At 33.3% G+C, this 12,784-nt stretch overlaps 1 protein-coding gene across 1 annotated transcript in view; it reads left to right on the top strand.

Annotated features, from left to right (window-relative positions):
* egr (TNF superfamily member 12 eiger) overlaps positions 1–12,784 on the top strand; it is a 109,239-nt gene that overhangs the window by 73,547 nt on the left and 22,908 nt on the right. Inside the window, exons 2-4 of the mRNA XM_085947455.1 lie at positions 6,024–6,300; positions 7,939–8,143; positions 11,729–11,909. Of these exons, the coding sequence (XP_085803581.1) occupies positions 6,024–6,300; positions 7,939–8,143; positions 11,729–11,909 (663 nt within the window). The remainder of the gene's footprint in view (positions 1–6,023; positions 6,301–7,938; positions 8,144–11,728; positions 11,910–12,784) is intronic.

The raw sequence follows: 12,784 nt of genomic DNA, 5'->3' as shown, positions 1-12,784 counted from the left end.
GAGAACAAGATCATTATTTAGGGCCGCTATTGAAGCGAAAGTTAATTTAATAAAAGCTAGCCTAAGGTAACCCCAGAAGAAAATGAAAGAAATGAAATTCCGCGTAAAAAATATTTTATATTACGTTTCGTGATGGTTTTAGTAAAAAAATATATGTATATATACATAAAGGCTCGATAAATAATATATATTTTTATACAGTATTCGCAGTCAAGCTGCCTATGAATAATATACGACTATGTTGGATTATTCAGTCCCCATGGTGAAAGTGTAAATCCTTTCTGTAAATGGAGGCTTCCTGTAATCTAAATGTGAGATTAAATTTACGCGCTACAGAAATAATCCTTTGCCGACACAAGGGAAACTCTTGCGGCGTATTTTTTTCGTTTGTGTGAAAAGTCGGTGACACATTTTAGTGATTTTTGGAAGTAACGTCAAATAGGTTTTACAAAATTAGGTTAATTGGGTTGAAATTCATTATGGAAATACGCAATATTCATAGGGTTACCGCTCTTAATTCCGTATGTCGCCGGTCAGAATCCCGCGTTATGTAAACTCACATAAATAATTGTGTGGAGTTAAATTAATGTTCGCCCAACCAGTTCTCGTAAAAGAAACTAAACCTATAGGAGGCGGCTCCGGGGCCTTATGTTGTAACTTGCGAGTTGAAGTCGCCCGGTCGACATGACGTCATATGACATCATTGTGACGTATTACCGGAGTGATAATAGCATTCGAAAAATTAACGCTACTCAAATACTGGCGTTATTCATCGTCCCCATACACAAATAGGTGTTTCAGCATAATAATATCTATGGTGAGCCGTGTGCTTGGGCGGCTCGCCTCGGTGCGTGTATTGAGGTTACGTCACAATTACGTCATGTCGTTGGGTGACTTCATATCACAAGTTATAACATAAGGCCCCTGGGCCCCGATTTCCTAACTATCGACTCGTGTGGCACCAGACGACATGACGTAATTGTGACGTCAGCCAATCCACGCTCGAGGCATGCCGCCCGCGCGCAGTGCTCACCGTAGATAATTATTACGATGAAACACCTATATGTGTATGGTGACAATGAATAGCGCCGCTGTCTGAGTAGCGTGATTTTCTCGAGTGCTATTATCACTCCGGTAGTACGTCACAATGATGTCATATGACGTCATGTCGACTGGGAAGCTTGCACTCGCAAGTTCTAACATAGGGCCCCTGATCTACATCAGAATTGTAGAGATAATTAATAAAGTATCTATATATTACTTTAGAGACATATTACCTAATGTTACGCATGATCAGGATATGGTAACATTGATAACCATGGCAAAATATAGTAACAAGCTTTTCTCAGATACCTTTCCATTCCAAATGTGTTACGAAAACCATATCTTGAAGAATCAACATCTAATAAATTTTGTAAGAACGTATTTTTGGGGTGTTCCATTCCACATTGTGTATGTCCAATGACTAATTCTACATTCATAAATGTTGTTTTTGTATTTATATAATAAATACAATATGACGTATAAAATAACATGATATATAATAATATCATTGTTTTTCATTTTCCATACCTACCATCATTTTCTGTTTTCTTATTCAGTAGGTACAATGAACAAATATTTACGTAAGTACGTACCTGATACAAAGGTTATTTTCGTTATTAAAAAGAATATATATTTAATAACGCTCTTATATTTTTCGTTGTTACCTATTTATTATTCTTATATTGTTTCTTACAAAAATAAAAATACGCTACAATATCGTTTTATAAAATGTTGCTTGACATTTAAAGTTATTAAATATTTATGTTCCCAGCATTGATAAATAATTCCTGTTATTTTTTTTATAACCTCTCTTTATCATAATTACTTATGAATATATTATGTACCTACCTAAACTAGTCTCATCGACAACATGTCGAATATGTCGATGTGACGTCATCGCTATTCACAAAGCACACATCGACAAATGGAGCTTCGCACATTGGTGGAATGTGACTTTTTAGTTTGAAAATAAACATCTAGTGTTGCTATTAACAAAACTCACGCGTCTCGGTCTGCGAGTCGAAACCGCCAGTACGCATACGCACACACTACGAATTGGTCATTTATTCCATTCGTAGACATCGTAATACAACCAGTATTAAATAATTACGACGAGATCTAGCCAAGGTGCCTCGAATCTAATTTATTTATTGTGATTTTTTTTTTCTTCAATGAGTTGTAGTAGCTATGTCTCGTAAGTAATTTGGTCAATTTATATCATTAATGTGAACTTTTGTTGTTCTCTCCCTTAATGATACCCACCCATATATGTTTTTCATTCCAACAGAAAATGGTACTCGGCAATTTACAACCGCGTATGCATCCAACGCCACTACAATTGAGCTTTCAAATTCTATAAACCGCAAAATCGAAGTCTATTCTAATCAATGACACTATTAATGGATGACGCACTCAATACAGTAGCTAACAAGTAAATTCGCGCATTCGCATGAATAGGTAGACATCACGCAATTTCCATTATGCGATATCACGCATCGGGAATTTATAGCAATATGACCTTTATTGTAATGGCGTTAGAGCAGTGTTTCTAATGTCAATGTTCATTTGAGCGAACCCGTTCGAACCAAACCATTCGGCAGACCCAACAAAAAGCATCAGGAATTTATAGCAATATCACCTTTATTGTAATGGCGTTAGAACAGATTATGCCATTCGGCAGACCCGACAATAAAGTGAGTGTCATTTTCTTTTCCATATGATTCGTCCATATTAATGTCATTGATTCCAATATCTGCGGTAAGTTCAAACAATATAATACTGTGTACGATAGCAAAAAGTGAGTTTAACTTTTCAGGAATGCCGAAGAAACATCGATTTTTGACAACTTTGTGTGCGAACTTCCATGTTTCAATAAAAGAGATTTAGGATTTTTGTGAATGCAATCTTTTACCGTTTCCATATGTGCTAGTAAGTTCACTGTCGCCGCACCCCGTACATATCCACATTTCGAGAGCTTACGCGTAGACTCTCGCTGAGCGCCTATGTGCGTAGTCTTCATATGCAACATCGGTGCGACGTTCCTAGAAGGATTTATTTATGGCTGTGCGGCAGACGAGGCGCGTTTAGTTGTGCGAGCCGGCTTACACGTCACACAAAGTTGCACTGCGTTGTAAATCATAAGTTGATAAATTAATACCTAGTTAACCCAAATAAAATCAAGTGTTTCACTGGTGACCTATTAAGCAACCCCACCCCATTCCTTCGTAATCAAATAAAAAATCCGGGCCCTGGAGTGACCGCATCTCACAATTTATTGGGCCACGGACTCAACTTTTAATTTCACTTCAGATTTGTTGACGCCTCTTGGCAAACTTTACCGTTGCTGTATTATTTATAAATGGAATAAAGGAAAATTTACCTATGTATATTCATTAAATAATATGTATATATTGCGTTTTTAAATGGCTTCTACGTGCGTGACCACTGTGATAACTGATATCATTATTCTATAAAGAAGGAATTTTATATATTAAAGTCTAATGTACGAGTATATTGTTTTTAGATGTATACATATCGCTTGCAATAGTACCAAATGAACATGGGATACAATCAGGGAACTCAGAAATAATGGGAACTGAAATACATAACGGGTAAGGCGATAGCATGTAACCGACTCGAATAAGGAAGAATCCGGGTTAAACTTACACACGTGTCAAGAATACGTTGTACGTCAAATACTGGAAACTGCTCTCGGTTTATGCATTTACGCTCATTTAATGTTGATGTTTTACACACACTATTGCACGTGCATAATGCGTGCTTCATTTTCGTAGGACACTCACACATTCAAAACCCTGCATCAAGATGCGGCGTATTGAATATAGCCTATCGATTATCAAATTAGTACTGATTTTTAAAACGTCATAGCAGCCATTTTTTTCTGATTTCCGCCAAAATTGTCATTTGTGTTCAGTTTTGCTTGGCATATCATCATGGAAAGATACACAATCGTACAGCGTATAGAAATTGTTAAAATTTATTATAACAATAATGAATCTATTCGAGCTACGTTTGGGGTATTACGTGAAATGTATGATCAAAATAATCGACCTACAGAGCTTACTATTTGTAATTTAATTGTAAAATTCGAGTCAAATTGTAATGTGTATTATGTTAGGAAATCAACCCGTCAAAAACGTAAACGTACTGCTTAAAATATCGATAGTGTGAATCAAAGTGTGGATGAAAAACCAAAACAATCAATAATAATTATACGTCTTTCTCAAGAGTTTGGGCTGTATTATGGCCTTACATTGTAAAGATTTGTATTTGAAGGCGTATAAAATACAGTTAATACAAGAACTTAAACAAAATGATCATTCGGTGCGCCTAAATTTTACTAATTTAGCTTTCGAGAAACTTGAAACAGATTCATTATTTCATGAAAAAATCATCTTCAGCGATGAAGCTTATTATAGCTTCATCAATAAGCACAATCGTCGCATTTGGAGTAATGAATATTCACACATAACATTTTTGAAATACCATTGTATCCACAAAAATTAACGGTTCGGTGTGGTTTATGGTCTAGAGGTGTAATTTTACCGTATTTTTTTGAAAACAAAAACGGCAATAGAGTGCGCTACAGAAACATTATTACTGATTTTTGTTTTCGTAATAAATTTGATGATTTTGATCTGAACGGTATGTGGTTCTAACAAGATGGTGTTAAAAATGTCATACAGCTCGTGGCACAATCAACTTATTGAGAGTTAAATTAAAAATTTATATCTTTTATTTGAAAACCCTATATTATATTATGTTGTGACCTTACCGGCAATCGAACACGGAACCCAGGGAACTCAGAAATAACGTTCTGTGACGGAACCCCTAGTATGAGAAACCATTGCCTTGTGGATAATTGCGAAAATATTCCCACGTTTATAATGGATTTGTCACAAAACATCATTCGTAACACATACCTTCAAAAAAAGTTGTGTAAATATTCCGAGTTTTGATGTTTACCAAATTCATCCAAGTAGATTTCTCGTATTTATTCGGCTTCAAAGTCAACATTGAAACCCTATATAATTTATTAACGAACGTGTTGTCAATACTATTGTGATCTACTTCAATGGCTTTACGCCCTTTACGGCATGTACTTTACGATTATTTCGCAATTGAAATTAAATAAACTTACGCTAATTTAAGTGTAAAACCATGTACACACTACTTCATACAAATTTAATATTATTATTATAATATGTACTTTATTATAAAGCTAAAAGCTGTACCAAAAGTCACGAAAGGGGTATAATTATTATGCAATCTGTCAGCATAATCTGGTGGCTCCAGCTAGATTGTACATATACGGAAAACGGTTACAGGTTTTCAAAAAATGTCGCAGCAACATTTGGCATAATCAATCATCGAAGTCCGAACCGCCTCCGCGTTGATGCGCTCCCGTTTCTTCAGCACTCTTCCTTATACGCTTGGCTGTGGCTTTATTCCCAACTGAGCGTGGTCTGCCAGTTCGTGGAAGCTCGCTTATTAAACCTTGTTCCTCAAAACGACCTAATAAACGTCTAATCTTTGATTCACTTGGGAAATCCCCAGGCCATAATGGCGATGATGACAATGTGATCGCTACTTACCTACATAGTATAATTACTAATATGGTTTGCAAAGGAAAAAAATGTTCCATAAACAAACTTAGACGCTTAAACTTGTTGAGTTTAACATCCTGCCACTCTATATTATGCATGTGCAAGTGAAATACTACAAATGTAGCAAAATATTAGATATAATATAGTACTTTGTTTATGGTATTTTTATAGAATGTTGATTTTTATTATTTTCTTATATCATTGTAATAAATACATCTTTGCATCTATAATACATATTATGTAGGTATGATACTATTGATTATAAAATGTCAACAGAAAAGTCATTCAGGTCAAAAAAATATTATTGAAATAACATCAATTATATCAAATATTTTTTTCCCCTTTTTACAGATGGATTCCGAAGACAATTCGGTCACCTCAACGCATGGGACTATAGACGCCGGCTACGAAGAAGAAGAAGAAGAAGAGGAAGATGACGATGATTTCAACAACGACTATTATTCCGAAGACGATTCTTCAGAGTACACTGACTTCTTAGGAGAAACTATGGAAGCCAACGTTGTTGACAAGAGCAAAGCCATCAATGGCGATGAGCATCCGCCAATCAAGAAAATAATGAAAATATGGAAGAAGATTGACGATGTTATAGACGATGAAACTGAACATGGTATGTACCATATGTTTATGTATACTAATTACGTGTTAAGGCTATTTTGTTAGGAGGGTGTAAGTATGTTTGGTGATACCACAAATTATACATAATAAATACTACAATTATACCCTGTGTATTCTCATCATCGACGATAAGCCTTACCGTATTATTTATACAAAATAAAAATAAATAATATATCAATGGGTATGATTCATGTATCAACCTGAAGTAGCTGGTTTTATTAAACGTTGACTAGTAAAACTGGTTTTAGGACAATTACCCTCTGGAGTAAAATCCCCGGCTCATTATCCCTCTCATAAACACATAAAAATTTTCTAACACACAACCAGTAGATAAAATAAATGTTTTAGAATTAATACACCTAATGAATGCTATAAAAATAGAGGTAGAAAAATTAATTACTTTAAACATAGTTTAATATTAACATTTATAATTACACTAACATACATATTTAAGGATAAACAGAGAGAATAATTCCGTGTATGGCGTGATTATGTGGATAAGTCTAAAAACGACAATTCTCAGGGCTGCTATTTGTAAGGTTGGTTGGTATTTTGTGGTAAATCAGGTTATATTTTTTTGGATGATTTCAAATGTTAGTAAAATGCTTGTAAATTCTTAAACTAAAATTTAAAAACATTTCTGATTTACCACAAAATACCAACCTTACAAATAGCTGCACTGAGAATTGATGTTTTTGACTTATCAATATATTCACGCCATACTCGGAATTAATCCATTTAAACTAGGTATTTAAATCTATTGAGAATTATTTTTTTTAAATTTATTTTCTCTAATGTTTATGTCTATTGTTGTGTCAAAGAAAATTGTATTTAAAGAGTTTTTTTATACTGGGGTTTTATCCCATTTGGTAATTGTCACTAGTCAATGCTTAACCTACTATAATATAAGGTTTATAAATAAATCATACCAACTGATATGATATTATTTATTCTTATTTTGTATAAATACCTAATTCTGTAGTAAGGCTTTAATATCCGGGGTGTTTATTGATGGTCGGTTATTGTCCGGGTTTTTTTTATCCAGGATGCATTTGTCCTGTAACGTGTCAACTATAATAATTGACATATAATGAGTTGTCAAGAGGGGTCTAGGAAGATTTGACGCCGGGATAACTGGACACCACACAATAGAATGAAATTCGAAAATAAATAGACGTTCGAGAATATTAAATGTCCTTTTAAAAAAACATATTTGATATTATTGTTTATATTGAAATTATTATATAATTATTTAATACTTGGTGAGAATTAAAATATGCACACGTAAATAATGATTCAATTGTGAATATATTTAAGTTCCAACGAAAAGCGAATTCTATTATTTTTATATAAATAAAGCCTTAGACATGATAATTCTGAATCCGCAATAAAAAGCATGTTTTATGTGTAAACAGTAGAAGATAAAAACTGATTAAAATTCCTCGTTTATTTTCTGTATACAATCGTAACGAACGTCTATTTATTTCATACGACAATGCGCGCCCAGTTGTCCTGGCGCCCAGTTGTCCCAGTCCCGTCAAGAGTGAATGAAATAGGCAGTTGTGGAAGTGAAGATGTCTTCTTGTTGTCATGTATAACCGTTACTAAAAAGGGCTTATTTTATTCACAGATCGCTCGAAACGTGAAGTAATCGGCGAGACCGCCAACGGTGTACCTGTAATCGCCGAGTCGTACATGGAGGCCAGAGCCAAGAACATGACTCACAGATCTAACCAAAGAATTGTCCCCTATCAGTACAACACACAATACCACGACCAAGCACCGAAGATGATTTTGGACTGGGAAACTGAACAGGCCCCCATGGAGCTAAAGAGGTAAATTTAATAATATCTTATTACATTGGACAGTTAATTTAGTAAATAACTTAAACCTTTTAATATATTTTTAAGTAAATGTATTTATTTTTTATTTAGTTCAAATGAACTCAACAATGTACAATGAAATTTTACAGTTTAACAAATAATCAACCCAGATATTCCCATTTATACTTAAATTAATGACTAAGTTGAACAAATTTTTGATTATTTTTTTTATTGAAAGAAAAAACCTTTATATGTCAAATAACATTATCAATTCAATACCTTGAAATTTTGAGTTGTATCCCTATATATAATAACTAGGGTTTAATATTATGTAAAATAATCAGTAGGGCTTTTCCGTGAAGCAAAGAAGGTGGTCGCTTCGACAAAAACCTTAAAATGATACGTATGTTTCATAATCTGAGCGTAGCACTTTGCATGTTTTAAACGCGACACGAGTTTCTAATGTAGTCGCTTTATTTTGTGGCGCGAAATTAAGCCTTACTTTACCACTATAATCTAACGTGCTTTAATTATTTAAATCACAGCAACAAATTTTGAATAAATTCTGAATATCAAATATAGTTAACACTTGATTTAGCGCATACAATAATTACATACTGAATCGTGGAAAATAAATAACGTGCCATCGCATCCGCATGACGTATTAAAAATATCATAATATTCATAACATCATGGTTTAATACATTGATTAAAATAATTCGATGCACCAAAATTGTTTTATAATTGACTAAACTACGACAAAATTTGATTTCAATGAATTAATATTAAGACGGTACATCAGTGAAACGGCAAATAATTTTCAACTATAGGCGCGACGAAATTTTGGACTCGCTGGCATTCGGAGAGAGAACGTCGAGCTGGGAACACGTCAATTTGTTTCGTGATGGCGACGGGGGTATTAATTCTTAAATCGTGTAAAGATGACTAAAAACGTTACCCGTTTACTTGAAAAATAAAACATGTCAATGAATATATTATTATTGTTACTAATAGAACATATGTTAAAGTGCCCACCACCACCCGTCATATATGCACAGCCGTGGATATGCACGACCGCTTTCTATGATGCTTTAAACGTGTCTGAAAGAAGTGATTTTAAGTGCTCATTCCGTCCCGAGACGTATAAACATAACATTAAATGGACGCATGTTGGATTTATATGACAAATTATATTTCGTTTGGCATGCGTCATTTGCACCCGCGACCCGCAATCCACGCATCGCCTAGCCACGATCTTTTTAGACCATGCCTCAACTGAGGTATAGCCTTAATATACCTAATATGTTTAACTCCACATTGTTATATAGACTCAATGTGTATTTACATGCATGGCTCAATGTATGGGTTAATAAAACATAGGTAGGTACGTCAATTTATTAATTATAATAAAACACAATACGTACATAGTCCATTTTCCTTATAACACACTAATGGTTTCACAGAAGATTTCTTAAAATATTTAATTATTGTTTATGTCCTCGATAAATAACCTTGTTTTTTTAAATGTTGTTGGAATATTATAATACTATAGCTATAATATTGTATATTATGTTTATCAATTATTGAGAACGTCCCGTTAAAGTAAACGGAACAGGTCCTGAGCATTAATAAATTGCGTGGAATGTGTACCTACTGCATATTGTATTTTATTTTAATTAAGATAATGTATAAAAATCAAGAATTGGCAGTTGAGACAGTTCTTACCTTAATTAAGGGGGACATGCTCAGCGTAGGATGTTTATCACACTTGAATGGTCAAAAACATAGCTTATAATGAGTATCTTTAGAATTATCTTCAAATGTGTTAATCTTGCCCATTTTTTGAATAATAAAATGCCTAATTCTTGTCAAATTTGGGATCACAGAGATTATCAATATAATTTTTTATCGTAAATATTTTACTAAAATTATCTCGTCATAAATTATACTAATGGTTTTATAAATGCGTTTAAAAATTAATAAATGTAAGAAAATACTATTTTATGTAATAAAAATACTTTATGCAGTCATCAAATGTTTAAAATAAATATAAAGGATAATAAGGCTTCATAATTATATAAATAGATTATCTACAACGTTTAAGGTATATCCAGGATCATGCTTTGAAAATAGAAAAAAAGCTCGATTTTGACCCACGCTGAGCACGTCCGCCCTTAAGTAATTACCTTAATATAAATACAAATTAACAAGGATAGTAGGTACATACCATAAGTACATAATTCGCATAGGTTAAAAAAAATCTATATTTTTAGTATAATATTATTTCTCCGCCAAAATAAAATAGAAAACAATATTATTTTTGTACTGAACAAGCACTACAGTAACGTACCTTAGAAATACAAAACACCCGTAAAATACAGTATTATTAATAATACTCCAACGTTACGTATCATATCGAAAAATGCTGTTGGGTATTTTCTATTCAATTATAAGGGGTTTTGAAAAACATTGTTAGACGCACTTTGGAATTCGAGGAAAGCTCTCATTTCAGTGCTGGAATGTAATATTTGATTCGAGAGAAATAGTTTTATTCTTCTTTTGTTGCTCTACAGCAGGGGTAGACTCTAGCCTCAATTGGACTCTTCCATTCTGCATGGTCCTCCACTTTTTTTCTCCAGTTCAAACAAAACTTTTTAAAGGAACCAATTTATTGTAAATTTACTTACGGCATCATTAAATTAATATATTTACCAATTAATAATTTAACTTAATAATTCCGAGTGTGAGCTTTTCAATTGTAATTCAAAAGCATCGACGATTCTTCAGCAACAATGATTTTTAATTAAATTCTGATTGTTTACAAAAGTAAAACTGAAAAAGGGCTGCTAATTTTAACGATTAAATCACTTGCATGCAATATATGAGTTACAGGCACAGAACAGATAATAAATAGAATACCGATAGGCTATATTCAATACGCTGCATGTTTGAAGCAGGCTTTTAAATGTGTGAGTGTCCTACGAAAATGAAGCACGCATTATGCACGTGCAATAGTGTGTGTAATACACCAACATTAAATGAGCGTAAATGCATAAACCGAGAGCAGTTTTCAGTATTTGACTTAAAACGTATTCTTGACACGTGTGTAAGTTTAACACGGATTCTTCCTTACTCGAGTCGGTTACCTGCTATCGCCTTACCCGTTATGTATTTCAGTTACCATTATTTCTGAGTTCCCTGGTTGCAGGTTTATGTGTTCATGTGGTAAAAAAGGTTTTTAATCAATACACATTATTAATATAAACAAACATTAAAAAAAAAAAAAAATGCTGCCATTTCCCTTTTTTATGTATGTTGTGAACAGGCAATATATATTTTGCTATTGTTACCAAATCAGCCATATGAATCCCATATGTAAAAAATCGTCCTGGAATCAATATGATACTGAATAATAAAAAAAGCTCATATTATGATTCGTACTTTGTATAACCCAAACTCCTTTATCGAAAACAAAGACACTGTACAGAACAATTTACCGGATATCCATAAAGTATAAACAAACCTACCGGATGAACTGTAGCAGTATAATCTTAAATCACAGTTCCATTACAGAGTCATTTATTTGTATTATTGTAGGAGACAACATAAGAAAGCTAACATGCTGACATCAACTGAAGCCCCAGCTCCAGTCTACACCAGGGAATCGAGGGTCATGTCAACGAACGAAGATAAATCTAAATCGTTCAGAAAGCTCGTCAGGATCCAGAAACCAATCACAAAAGTTGGACTCTCCGCCGACTATGATGCAGCCTATTTGGTAAATACCACCATTATAATATAGTAGTTAATAAATAATGTTATATTTTACTCAAGGAACTCAGTCATCCCGAAGCGAAATTACAAAAAGACCTCCATTTAAAAAATAATACACCTATCCAGAGTATTTTTTAAATACAATTTGCACTGACTGGTAGAATCATATGATACTATTTTTTGTCCGGTATCAAAAATACAATACGTAATAGATAGAACTATCCAGGAATTGATTGAAGTTTATTGGCTTACTATTTCGTAGTATTTTTTTTATACTTTACTGTACCTAAACAGAGAAGCAATTCAACAAATTAAATGTATCTCTCCCCAAATGTAATAATAATATATTATGTAAATAATACTGTGATAAAAGCATTAGGTATACATGGTATCATGAAATATCTAAAATAACCATGTGAATTGCTAGGGGGTAATTAATTAGATAGATCATAAGTATATCTACTGTGAAGATAGATGATGATGTTATAAGGATTGATGGCTCCTAGCTATAAAAAAAACAACAACGGGTTGTATAGAGAACGGCGAGATTTATTTAAAAGAGTTGGTGCAAATTACTGCGTGTTAAAATTGACAATATTCGATTAGAATTATTCAGCGAAAACTGTCTGCAATTCAACAACTGTGAGAGGTGTTTACAATCCGAGATATCTGAGTGAAATCCTTTTTTTTCACCATTGCGAACATAATCGGTCGGTTTTTCTTTTGTGAGCGCCGAGGAGGTACTCGGGCTAGTAAATGTTATGTCACGTAGTCAACCCTGCTCATATTTTTATGAGTCAGCTAGATAATTATTCCGCCTTATTTAGGGTTCTATGGAAATATAAATAATATATAAAAAATAAATAAAAAAATATTAAA

The sequence above is a fragment of the Rhyacophila brunnea genome, unplaced genomic scaffold (genome assembly GCF_057557595.1).
Source record: "Rhyacophila brunnea isolate RB1 unplaced genomic scaffold, BYU_Rbru_1.0 scaffold_2, whole genome shotgun sequence".
NCBI classification, from domain to species: domain Eukaryota; kingdom Metazoa; phylum Arthropoda; class Insecta; order Trichoptera; family Rhyacophilidae; genus Rhyacophila; species Rhyacophila brunnea.
The sequence above is the reverse complement of the archived record's forward strand: the minus strand, read 5'-3'. Positions and strand labels throughout refer to the sequence as shown.